General features: G+C 56.8%; 2 protein-coding genes across 3 annotated transcripts; one reads left to right on the top strand and one right to left on the bottom strand.

Annotated features, from left to right (window-relative positions):
- Positions 1 to 798: 798 nt before the first annotated feature.
- On the top strand, positions 799 to 2,386 carry NRL (neural retina leucine zipper). Of its 2 annotated transcripts, none has more exons than XM_070406742.1 (2): positions 799 to 864; positions 1,986 to 2,386. In XM_070406742.1, exons 1-2 carry the CDS (start codon positions 799 to 801, stop codon positions 2,316 to 2,318), a joined length of 399 nt encoding a protein of 132 aa, XP_070262843.1. In that variant the 3' UTR covers positions 2,319 to 2,386. The 2 variants fall into 2 exon arrangements, with proteins under 2 accessions (XP_070262843.1, XP_070262835.1); XM_070406734.1 differs by having other exon boundaries at positions 799 to 1,182.
- Positions 2,387 to 4,943: 2,557 nt separating this feature from the next.
- Positions 4,944 to 11,375, bottom strand: CPNE6 (copine 6). The gene is made up of 17 exons (XM_070426865.1): positions 11,266 to 11,375; positions 9,754 to 9,925; positions 9,146 to 9,325; positions 8,781 to 8,855; positions 8,536 to 8,610; positions 8,321 to 8,404; positions 8,140 to 8,229; positions 7,688 to 7,792; positions 7,396 to 7,482; positions 7,115 to 7,174; positions 6,719 to 6,852; positions 6,582 to 6,636; positions 6,451 to 6,502; positions 6,001 to 6,134; positions 5,629 to 5,865; positions 5,260 to 5,434; positions 4,944 to 5,135 (listed from the first exon to the last, which is right to left on the bottom strand). The coding sequence occupies exons 2-16, from the start codon at positions 9,919 to 9,921 to the stop codon at positions 5,297 to 5,299; spliced, it is 1,674 nt and encodes a 557-aa protein (XP_070282966.1). The 5' UTR covers positions 9,922 to 9,925; positions 11,266 to 11,375; the 3' UTR covers positions 4,944 to 5,135; positions 5,260 to 5,296.
- Between the last annotated feature and the right edge of the window lie 142 nt (positions 11,376 to 11,517).

Below are 11,517 nucleotides of genomic sequence, written 5' to 3'. Positions count from 1 at the left end.
CTGGGGTCAGAATGGGGAAGATGATCTGCTCAAGTTCACACAACATAGGGGGTTCTGAATGGAAGGAGGAAAACCAATCTAGCTTGGTTCCCCTGGGAGAGATTGGCCTTGGGGAAAGATAGTTGCCACTTGGTCCTGATCTTTCTAAAACTCATTCTAGAATCTTTTTTTCCCCCTTGGAAAGTCTCTCACTCCTATAAAAGGGGTGGATTAATTCTTAGAATAGATGTGCAGTAAGGGTCTTCTATATGCAAGGCATTGGCTTGGGTGCTCTGAGAGATAGAGAGGTATAATCATAGCATTATATCCTTATTTCTACATTAAAATTCACAGCATACATGTTTCCCTTTGTCTTAAAATATATACGTACTCTCACAGTTAATTAAGCAAAATTTTTAATTGCTTGGAAATGGAATGGTGCCTCTTGAGATGACAGAGCATCTCAGCATGTTCCAGCAGTAGAGTTGGAGCACTGCCATATTCCTCTTGTTTTCGTAAATCTCAGAGGCACCAGTGGGGCCAGAGACTGTGCTGTCCTCTTCCTCATGTAAGCTGCTTGTCCCCGGTCAGGAACCCCTGCCATCTGAAAAATTGGCCCCCAGCCCGGAGGTGACTATGCAGGGAACAGGGCAGCACCGTCATCCCGGCTTCCCAGAATTGAGGCTCCAGGGTACTTGGGCTTTGGGGGAGCAGGTTTTGGTGAAGGAGACTGGCAGGCAGTCTCCAACTGCTCCAAATGTCTCCTCTGTTTTGCAGGTGTGCCCCCCCCCCCCCCCCCCCCCGCCATCCAGCCCCAGAATGGCACTGCCTCCCAGCCCCCTGGCCATGGAATATGTCAATGACTTCGACTTGATGAAGTTTGAAGTAAAACGGGAACCTTCTGAGGGGCGATCTGGCACCCTCACAGCCTCACTGGGCTCAACACCTTACAGCTCAGTGCCTCCTTCACCCACTTTCAGTGAGCCAGGCATGCTGGGGGCCACTGAGGGCTCCCGGTCAGGCCTGGAAGAGCTGTACTGGCTGGCCACTTTGCAGCAGCAGCAGCAGGGGGCTGGGGAGGTCCTGGGGCTGAGTTCTGAGGAGGCCGTGGAGCTGCTGCAGGGTCAGAACCCAGTCCCCGTTGAGGGGCCCCATGGCTACTACCCAGGGAGCTCAGAGGAAACAGGAGCCCAGCATGCCCAGGTGAGTGATCAGTGAGCTGTTTTGAGGGGAGGCCGGGTAAGAGAAGGAGTTCCTGGACTGGGAAAGAGACAGAGGGCAGAAGAAGGGCCCTTGGAAGAAATCAGATAGAGAAAACAACGTTCTGCCCCCTCCCTTTTTTCCAAATGGAGAGAAATGAATAGGCTAACCCAGGAGGAAAAGGGAGAAGATAAGGTTAGAAGAGGACAGAAAAGGCAGAGTTGAGAATTAAAGGGCATCGAGGAGCAGGCGATTACGGGCAGGTAAAAAGGGGAGGTAAAAACCATGCGTGGAAAACAGGGAATGGTGTGGAGTCAAGACTGTGGGAACGCGAATGAAGTTGGCCTTTTCAAGATTTCGTTCCACCTCAGCCCCCAACCTTCTCAGAAAGGATTGGGACTCATCCTATTAATTATAGACACAGATGGGGGTGTTGAGGGCATTAAGATTTAATCCAAATCCGTTGAGGGTCACAGGGTTGCGGCCTCCAGGAGAGGAGAGCCGGGTGCGTTGGAAAGGTGGGGTCTATCTGGGCATGGGTCCACTGGAGGCACGTGGGCTCAGGTGCAGGATGGGCTCGCTTGACAGTGGGAGGCGGGCAGGGCCAGCAGCGCTGGGCGGTCGAGTCCCTGGGCAAGGACCTATGGGAGCCCGGAAGTGTTGGGACCTGGGGCGGGGTCTGGATTGAGAGATTGAATCAGTGGAAGGGCGAGCATTCAGGTCAAGTGCAGAGCCAGGCGGGGCCAGCCTGGCGTTGGGAACTGAGTGTCCAGGTCGGACCAGGTCTCTACCTACTCCCTCTGCAGCTGGCCGAGCGCTTTTCTGACGCGGCGCTGGTGTCGATGTCTGTGCGGGAGTTAAACCGACAGCTGCGGGGCTGCGGGCGCGATGAGGCGCTGCGGCTGAAGCAGAGACGCCGCACGCTGAAGAACCGAGGGTACGCGCAGGCCTGTCGCTCCAAGAGGCTGCAGCAGCGGCGAGGGCTGGAGGCGGAGCGCGCCCGCCTGGCCGCCCAGCTGGAGGCGCTGCGGACCGAGGTGGCCCGCCTGGCCAGGGAGCGCGACCTCTACAAGGCTCGTTGTGACCGGCTGTCCTCCAGCGGCCCCGGGCCCGGGGACCACTCTCACTTCTTCCTCTGAGCCTCTTGGGGCCACGGAGTGGTGGTGGAATAGGTTGGGGTGGGCTCACCATCCAGAAGGCAGCTGTCCCATTCACTAGGTGGTTATTGAGCGCCTTCTGGTGCCAGGCACTCCTTTGTATGACCACAGCAATATCCCCAATTTTCCTGGACCCTTAAGGCATGTACCGAGGTTAGACGATGGTCATTTTCAAGCGGGCCATGTACAGAAACCCTCTATCTTTTGCCCAAATCCACACGACCAGGATACTGAGATCAGCAGGAACCAGTACCAGGCACTGTGTGTGAGTGTGGGTGGGAGGTGATGTGGGTGGGGGGAGGGCAAGGGCGTGGATGATGGCTGAGTGACAGTGCATGGGAGGTGAGGGAGTGGTGTATATTTTAATTAAAGGTTTTCAACCTATAGTGCATTAGGCAGTAATTAGCAAGAAGGCTGTATTTTCATTCTGGGGCTTGTAACCTCCCCATTTAGGACTATTGCATTTTCAAGATTTTAATTTCCAATAGCAAGACAGACGAGGAATTTTATCCAAGAGGCTTTCCTCCTACCCAAGCCGGTGGCTTCCAGGGCCCAGAGCAGCAAAGGCCTGAGGAGCTCTGGGGGTGGTTAGTGTGGGCTGGGAGAGAACCCTGGGCAGGAGTCTGGAGACCTGGGTGCTCCGGCTCTGCCAAGGATACCACTGTAATCTTGAGCAAATCATTTGTTCCCTGAGTCTTGGTTACCTCATCTAATCCTCATTCAGGTTGGATGACTTCTGTTACCTTTCCAGTTCCGGCACCCTTAGTGTGGGAGTCCAGTGGTCTCCCCAAGACAACCTCACCAAAGGGACTTCCTGTCCTGCTCCAGCTTCCTGGCTGCAGCCTACACACTGGATGAGCCCATGCACGGGTCCTCTGCTGCTCCCTGCAGGCTGCCTTGACCTCCAGACCTACATAAGGTGACCGTGCTACCTCCTGCCTTTCTGAGGGCTGAGGTGAGACTTGCCCCAGCATGACAAGGAGCTGAGAGTGCAGCTTTTGTGAATTAAACTTGAATTCCAGACAGAACTTTATGCTATTGGCTAATGTTCTTGTAATTTAGAAGTGTTCATTTTTTATCCTTGCTTCAGACCTGTGTGTGTGTGTGTGTGTGTGAAAGAGAGAGAGAGAGAGAGAGAGAGAGAGACACTGGGAAGCCCCACCTGGGCTGGAGGCCCAATAAAAATGGGGTGGAGGTGTGGGGACTGGGCCAGATGGAGCCTGCCCCTCCCACCACTACTGCACAGAAGCTCAGGAGCATCAGTGACTATTCTGAGGTCTCACAGTTGCTATGGTAATCCAGCCCTCTGATTCAGCAGCCTATGGTGAGAGTGGGTAGCGGATATGGGCCAGTCAGAGGCATTGAACTGGGAGCAGCAACCTCACCAGCTACTGTCATAGGTCCTCTAAGTGACATAATAAATGGGGAGAAGCAGTCAGGCATGGGGGAAGAAACTGTCATGTCTCTCTACCTTTCTGCTCCCTCTAACCACTGCTTCCCCAGCTGTCTCTTCCCATCCCAGTTCTTGTTACTGCCTCCCCCTCCTCTAGCCCAGCTTGTCCCTCCTCCACTCAGGAGCCTGCCTTGGAGGCCTCTCTTTCATCTCCCCCAGGATTTCTTACTTTTCTCCTCTTCTTTTCCCACTACTGGCTATTGGCTACTGGCAATGGCTGGCTCATGGCACCTTTAGCCTCTCCTCCTTCATCCCCTTCCACGCACATCACTGAAGGGAGAGGCTGGGGCAGGGAGGATCCCTCAGGAGCCCAGCTCTTCTTCCTTCATTCTGGATCTCACACATGTCTTACCTGCTCTCTGAAGCTGCAATCCAGACCTACTACTGTTCTTGCACACTTTACTCGATTGGCTGAGGCACACACATGGACAGAGACGCCCATCCACAAGTGTCTCTGGGTCACAAGATGAGGGTCACTCAGATATATTCCACACAGAAATTGCACACTAGTGATTGATAGTGTGTGCACTTTAGTCAGATGGGCCTGGGCTCCAGTTTCAGGACTCCTGGTTCTTCTTTGGCTAAACAATAATGTGCCCTGCTATTGTGAATGTTATTAAGAGTACACAGCTGGACTACCTGAACCAAGGCCACACTCATAGGAAACCAGGGATGTGGAGTCATGAGCACACACATACATTCGAACAACTAGGAAAACCAGGCAGCACAGACCTTAGATGCCCTTTCTGTATTCTTAGTTCACTAGCAGACCTCCTGCCCTCCTTCATTCCCCACACACCCCTTCTGGGCCTCACCCCACAGCTGTGTGGGGGCTAGAGTTCCACCCCTTGGGCTCAGCTGGGATTCTCTGGAGACAGCTGTAAAAAGGCATTAGCCTGCCCCCTTGACAGCCCCTTATTACCTTCCCCATCTCCAATAATTAACCCCCATGGTGCCTGGGCCCCCTGGGATCGGGAGGTGAAGATAAGGGCTCCTCAGATCTCCTTGGTACATAGTTGGGGTGAGAGTGTAGAGACATGTGACTGCCTGGTGAACTCTGGCCCAGTTTTTGAAAGATGCTGGTTCTTAATTGTATTTGTGGGTGCTACAGACTGCCCAGTGGGCATCTGAGACATGATGGGTAGAGGCTGAGGTGCTAAGACTGGTTCCCTTTATTAACGGCCAGAAAGTCAGGATCACTGAAGAGCGTCAGTGAGGGGCCACAGGACTATGGGGCCTGGAGAGATGGGGCAGGGCTCTCCACTCACTTCCAGGATCCAGGGGGCACAGCTGATCCAAGAGGGAGAGGCACTGGTCACTCGAGTCACAAGGGTCAGGACAGGCACCTGAGAGAGAGTGGGATAGTCATAAGCACCCTTCTCTGTACCATACCTGGCCGTGATGGGCTCCACCAAGCCCCACTTTGCACCCCCTAGTTAGTGACCACGCCTTTGGTCCCCCAGGACTCACTGAGAGGCTGAGGGCGTGTCCATCCGGTGGGAGGCAGTCATGGGCTAGGGCTGGGAGTCGTGGCAGGCGTGCAGGGCCTGGGTGCCCCCGGGCTGATGCCCTGGCTGGCGTAGTACTCCACCACCTGCCGAGGCACCTCAGCCAGGACACACTTAGCCAGCGCAGAAGGTGCGGCCTGCGGGTAGGGGTCATGGCAGTGTTGTTAGGAACCCAAGCATAAGGGGCAGGGGCGGGTATGGGCAGGGCTTCGGAGTGGCCAGCTGGGCTCTAGCATCCTTCTCAGGACATCCACCTGGTGGGAGAACCAGGTCAGATTTGGGTGTGTGAGGCGCTGCGGAGTCCTGCTGGGAGGGAGCATCGGACACTCACATCCTTGAAGTCCCGGAAGGGAACGAACTGGACGATGTCGCGGGCGGCGGGCACCCCTCGAGGGCAGCGCAAGGGACCCTCGTCGCCATCCAGCAGCCGCATATCAGAGAAGTCAGCATTGCCCACGCCCACGATGATGATGGACATGGGCAGGCGGGAAGCGCGCACGATGGCGGTGCGGGTCTCAGCCATGTCGCTTACCACACCGTCTGTGAGCACCAGCAGCACTGAGTACTTCTGCGGTGGAGGGGAGGAAGGTAGCCTCTGTATGCAAGGGTACTGGCACATGCCCCAAGCCCAGTCCCTGCCCCCGCCCCCCCCCCTCGCCAAGAGCACCCGGGCAGAGTCTGGTTGCCTGCTTCCTCTCCTCACCGTGGCTTGGCCGGTGCTCTGCTCCCGCTGGGCTGGCTCAGCCACGCGGTTGATGATGGGGGCCACGTTGGTGGGGCCATAGAGCTGGATCTGGGGCAGGCAACGGCGGTAGGAGGTTATGACCCCCGAGATCTCTGTGGGCAGAGGTGAGGCTTTCAGAGATTAGCGGGGAGCCCTTCCTGATACCCCTTAAAGCAAGGAAGTGTCCTGTCCCTGCCCATCCCCCCAGTTTCTCAGTAAGAAGGAGAGTTGGATGGTCCAGGCACTGGGGCAATTAGGTGGGTAGATGCTGGGCCAGAGTCTGGAAGTCTTACCAAATGGACCCAGGCACTGAATGGATAAAGGGTCAGGGAGCTGGGCCCATGGGAATGCAGTCTGTGCTTTGTCGTGGGGTGTACAGGAGTGTGCAGCAAGCTGTATTGGGGGGCTGTTGGGAGCATCCCCTCTTACCTTCACATTCAGGATTTTCCGGGTCAAAGTTGATAGCAAAGTCATGGGACACCTATGAGAACAGGAATGGGGTCATTCCTTCTTGTCTCACTCTCCCATCAGCTCCTCCCTTCTCTTGGCACCCAGCCTACCTCGAAGTTGGGAGGGATTCGAGCCCCAAAGCCAAATGCTGGGAACCGCTTATCACTGGGGAGAAGAAAAGGCTGTGAGGGCCCACTGGGCAAAGCCTCCCTGACTGTCTCCAGCCCTGCCCGCCACCTCTTTCTACCTGTCATAGTCTTGACAGATGCCTCCCACTGCACGCAGGGCCTGCAAGTAGTGATTGGGCTGGCGAGGGCTGAGGCAGTGTAGGGACTGGCTGCTCCGCGGGTCCCCATTGGAGGCTGTGAAGTCAATGGCCACCTGGTGGAGGTGGGGAAACGGACTTGCTACATCCTTGAGAACTGACAGAGAGGCTAGGCCAGTGCTAGTGTCTGTAGGGAGGACTAAGGTGAATCTGGCTGAGCCCACAGGTAGCATCATCATGGAGCGGGGTGAGGAGTACAAATGACAATGCCAGGCTCATGAGGGGTCTAAGCAGGGCAGAGGGCATTCTGGGTTCTTTCTGTTCACTACAGGCTTAGCCCTTCCCTCTGGTCTGTGGCCCCAACCCCTGGGCATTTACCGTGAAGCTGATCTGGCAGCCGCCCATGATGTAATCCAGAAATGTGTGTACCTTTTCCACCTGGTGGAAGCAGGGGAGATAAGGTGGAGGGATAGTCCTTCGGGGAGGGAGCTAGGTGGGGCTTCTGTGAGGGAAGTGGAGGAACCAGAGCTTTTGAGATTGAAGTTGGGAGTAGTATAGGGCAAGGGTTTTCAGTTCCCAGAGGCAAAGGAAGAGTTGAATGTGAGGTTGCAGTGGGGCTCAGGGCTGGGGCAGGACTGGAAGCTGGCACTGGGATTTACCGTGCACTGGGCCAGAACTACGGTCCCCGAGCTCTTGTAGTTCTTCTTCTTGTCCCGATACTTGGGGTTGATGCAGTCCCACTGCATCTAGACCCCACATTCCCCAAAAGCCCAGGTCACAATTCCATCAGGTGACTCCTTATCCCCCTTCCAGCAAAGCCTCCCAGAGCAGGGCCTCCACGGCTCAGGCCTTAGGGTGATGCTGATGATGCATGGAGGCCTCTTCAGCATCGCCCTCAGAATTTTCCCAGAGGTCTTAGGGGGGATCTTAGGGGAGGGGTCTTTGTGACACCTCTTGTCCAGGATTTGCTGTTCCTTCCTGCATCTCCTGGAAGGTGCTGGTGAACTCTCCAATGAAGTCATGTTTCCCACTTGAGTCATAGTCATACACCAGGAACTGAGAAGGCAGGGGGGTCAGGGTCAGGGATGCTTTGCGGTGGTTCCTGGGGTCAGGGGGAGGGACTCAGGGAGGTAGTGGGTCTAACAGTCTCTAGGTCCAAAAAGACAAACTCAACCTGCCCAGAGAGGCCATTTGCCGAGAACGTCATTCTTTGGCTCAGTCTGGCAGGGACTTTGGCTTCTGATAAAAGGCACACATGTAGGCACACATGTAGGAACACTGAGCTGTGACAAGCTCTTTACCGCACAGTGGGGGAGAGGAAGGGAGCTTGCTACACCCAGGGGGAAGGTCTCAGGCAGAGGCTGGATGCTTCAGTAGCTGCCCTTGCTTGAAGGGGGCTTCACCTTGAGAGGCCGGTGGATGTCACAGCTGCATAGGGAGTGCAGGGACAGGCGGAATGGCTCCCAGGTGGGGTTCAGGTTGTTCTTCACCACCTTGGAGAGGCACCAGAGAGCCGGTCACCTCCTATCTAGGTTTCCCGACTCTGCTCTTCCTCCCTCCTTCCCCATAGCCCCAGGCACCAACCTCGGTCCTCCAGACCAGCTGCTCACTCTGGTCCTCGTTGGTCTTATAGATCTCTATGAAAGGGTCAGATTTGCTGAACAGATCCTGGGGACATAGGGGAACAGGCCCATGAGCCTGGTGAGGTGTGCAGGGGGAGCAGCTAACACAGAGAAGGGAACAGTGCTGGGACTTTGGGATTTGTCTTGACTTGGGGGCCTGGACTCTGGGATTTTAACCTTGTTGTCCAGCTTGTGGGCTCTGAAGGTGAGCTGCACATAGTCGTTGGTGCCAGACACCTCCTCAGCGACAATCTGCAAGGGGAACACAAGTGGCAGGACTCCCCCCGACCCCCCTTCCACAAGGTCCACCCTAGGCCCTTTCCTTTAAGTGGGGGCCAGTCCTGGGCATGATGTCACCATGGCTGTTGGTGCAGGGGCATTGACTGCCCTATGCAAGGGTGAGTATAGGTGACCTTGCCTACCGTGATGGTGGACTTGCCCGCAGTCTTCCCGTTCTTCAGCAGCAATGGCTTAGTGACCTTGGTTTGTGACACAATCTGGAGATGGAGATGGAGGGAGACCCGGCTGTGAGGCCCCACCTGCCTTGGCCAGGGTATAAGGGACAGGGGTAATACGTTGGGCTAGGGTTGGACTGTGACCCCCATTGTTTAGATGAGGAAACTAAGACTCAGAGAAGTTAAGGATCTTGCCCAAGGCTGCACAGCCAGCAAATGGCGGAGATGGAGGTCCAAGCCTGGAATGAACTAGCCCTAGAGCTCATGCTCTCTGTTAATTTGGATTTCAGAGAGGAAGCCGAAGCTGATGGGGTTGGGGTGGGAATGCAGACCTGGCCCAAGGTGCACTCTGTAGAGCCAAGGAAGGTGTCACTGCTGGGGCTGGTGGCTCCGTCCTCGGCATCAAACACATGGAACTGCAGGGGCTGCTTTTCTTCAAAAAAGTACTCAAGGGCCAGCACCCGGGAGAAGACGGGGCTGGAGCAGGAGCGCAGCACCTCTGTGCGCTCCACCTGCGGCAGGAGGGTGAGGGCCCTCTGGGAACCCAGGTACTTTTCCCCTGGACCACCCACCATGCCAGCTTTCCTTGGGCTGGCACACCCCCAGCGACTAGCTCTTCCTTCCCTAGGTTGACCCCCCACACCCCTCCCCCCCCTCCCCTGCCCCAGCTCAGGATGCTGCCAGCTCACTAGACCTTCACCCCTCTGGGGCTCTCATAAGGCCTTTGGGAGCAGTGCCACTGCCCGTGGGGCCATCTCAGGCCCCTCTGTAACTCTGGGCTTTAGAAACTATAAATGATTTGTGTTTGTAACGATGGCACACCCTTCACCAAGGTTACCCACACAGCCTGGAGGAGGCCCCTCAGGGTCTTCGCTTTCCCACCTGAAGCCTTTGTTGCCTCCACCCAGCCTCCCTCCTTCCAGGCCTGAGTTGCTCTCACCTCCACCCACTGCTCATCAGAGTAGAGCTTGAGCAGCACGCAGGGGTGGGGCTTGGTGAGTGTGTCTCGGTCCAAGAGGCCATGGCAGGATACTCGAAGCTCCACCCGCGAGGCCCCCAGTGTCATGGCTGGGGGCTCAGGCACCCATGCCATCTCAGGGTCCGACATGTCACTGTGGGGACAGAGCAGATGGCCTGGATACTGGAAAGGGAACACCTGCCATGGGAGGGGGTCTATCTTCTGGAAGCCTGGGCCCCACCCTCCCTTGCCCTGTTTTTTTCCTGAGGCCCGGGACCCCCTGCACCCCCTGCACCTCCTGGACCTCCTGTTTCCCCTGCCCTCTCTGGGCTTGGCTTCCCTTGGAGCTCTGAGCAGAGGAGGGCCGAGTACCTGAGCCTCCCACACCTGCACAGTCTGTGCTTCTGTCAGCCCTTCTGGCCTAGTAGGTATGGAAGGGGCTGGACAGGGCTAGAGGGTTGGGGTGTTCCTGGCAGTCTTGGCTCCTAGGCCATCGATTGATTCACACTTTTTGCTGCCTCAGCACCTTCTGCTGTTTCCTAACCTATGTTTGAGCCAGCGCAGCACTCAGTCTTGGCCCCAGGGAGATAAACTGGGGCAAGGGGGGTGGGGAAAGGGGTGGATGGGCCCCTGGAAGTCTGAAGAGGACGGGCCTCAGGAATGGAGCTGCAGTGGGCAGGAGGGGGCAGGGTGAAAGGTGCCCTGGGCTGTCCCTTTTTATCTCCCCCCACTCACTTTGTAGTTGGCTGACGGGAAGGGAGGGTGGTGGGCTTGGGGAGCTGGAGGCAGAGCCCTGTGCCTGCTGAGAGCTCCTCCAGGCTCCTGGCAGGGGCTCCCACTATGACAACTCTCGCTTTCCTCCCCACCTCCCCTGTTCTCACACTTCTTGGCAGCGCTGGCAGTGTCTCTAAGCGACGAGATTTTTGGGGAGCTGCGGCCCCCTCCATGCTGCCCGTGGGATGCACGCACGCCACCTTCCCCCAGCAGTGGTACCAAGCCTCGGGCAGCAGCAGGCAGGGGTATGCTGGCCCAAGTTCATGGCCGGTCAGTTCATCTATCTGTATCTGTCCACGTCTCAGGGTGAGGCTGTCTGATCTCATGTTGTGGTTCTGCCAGCGTGTGTGCATTGGTGTGTCTGAATGCTCCCACCTTGTGTGTCTGTCCCCTAGTCCTGTGTCTGTCTCCAGGAGGGTGTGACAGTTCCTGTAGGCACCTCCCTCAGAACGGGGACCCTTCTCTGGCTGGGTACCCCCTCCCCACAGCCTGTGCTTTCTGGATCTGTGAGGGGGGGTCTGGATTGCAGGGGTCTCTGCCTTCTAGCCACCAGTCTCCCGGTTCTTGTAGGTCCCCTGAGAAGGGCAAGGGCATGTGATAGTGAGGGGATCCGGCAGAACCGGAGACTTCTCTGGGGGCTGGGGGAGATGCTATTACAGGGACTGGGTCAGGATGGGCTGGGCAGGGCTGGGCTAGGCTAGGGAGCAAGGGGAGGCTCACCTGGGCTCTAGTTGGGGGGTTCCTCTCTCCGGCTCTGGCCCGAGCCTTGACTCCTTTTCTTCTCCAGCCGCTGGCGCCAGCTCCGGCTCTGGCTCTGCTGCTATTTATGGGGCAGGGATGGGGAGGGGAGGTGGCAGCACCAGCTCCCCCCTCACCCTCCCTCCAGTTGGGAGGGAGAAGAGAGGAGGGGCAGGGACACTGCCTGGGAGGGAGCCACAGATCTCGGGGAGGAGGGTGGGCTGGAGGTGGCTC

This window comes from Myotis yumanensis, unplaced genomic scaffold (genome assembly GCF_028538775.1).
Source record: "Myotis yumanensis isolate MYYU_CA2020_CCGP unplaced genomic scaffold, mMyoYum1.0.hap1 SCAF_1, whole genome shotgun sequence".
In the NCBI taxonomy this organism is placed as follows: domain Eukaryota; kingdom Metazoa; phylum Chordata; class Mammalia; order Chiroptera; family Vespertilionidae; genus Myotis; species Myotis yumanensis.
Note: the sequence above shows the minus strand (reverse complement) of the source record. Positions and strands in the feature narration are given on the sequence as shown.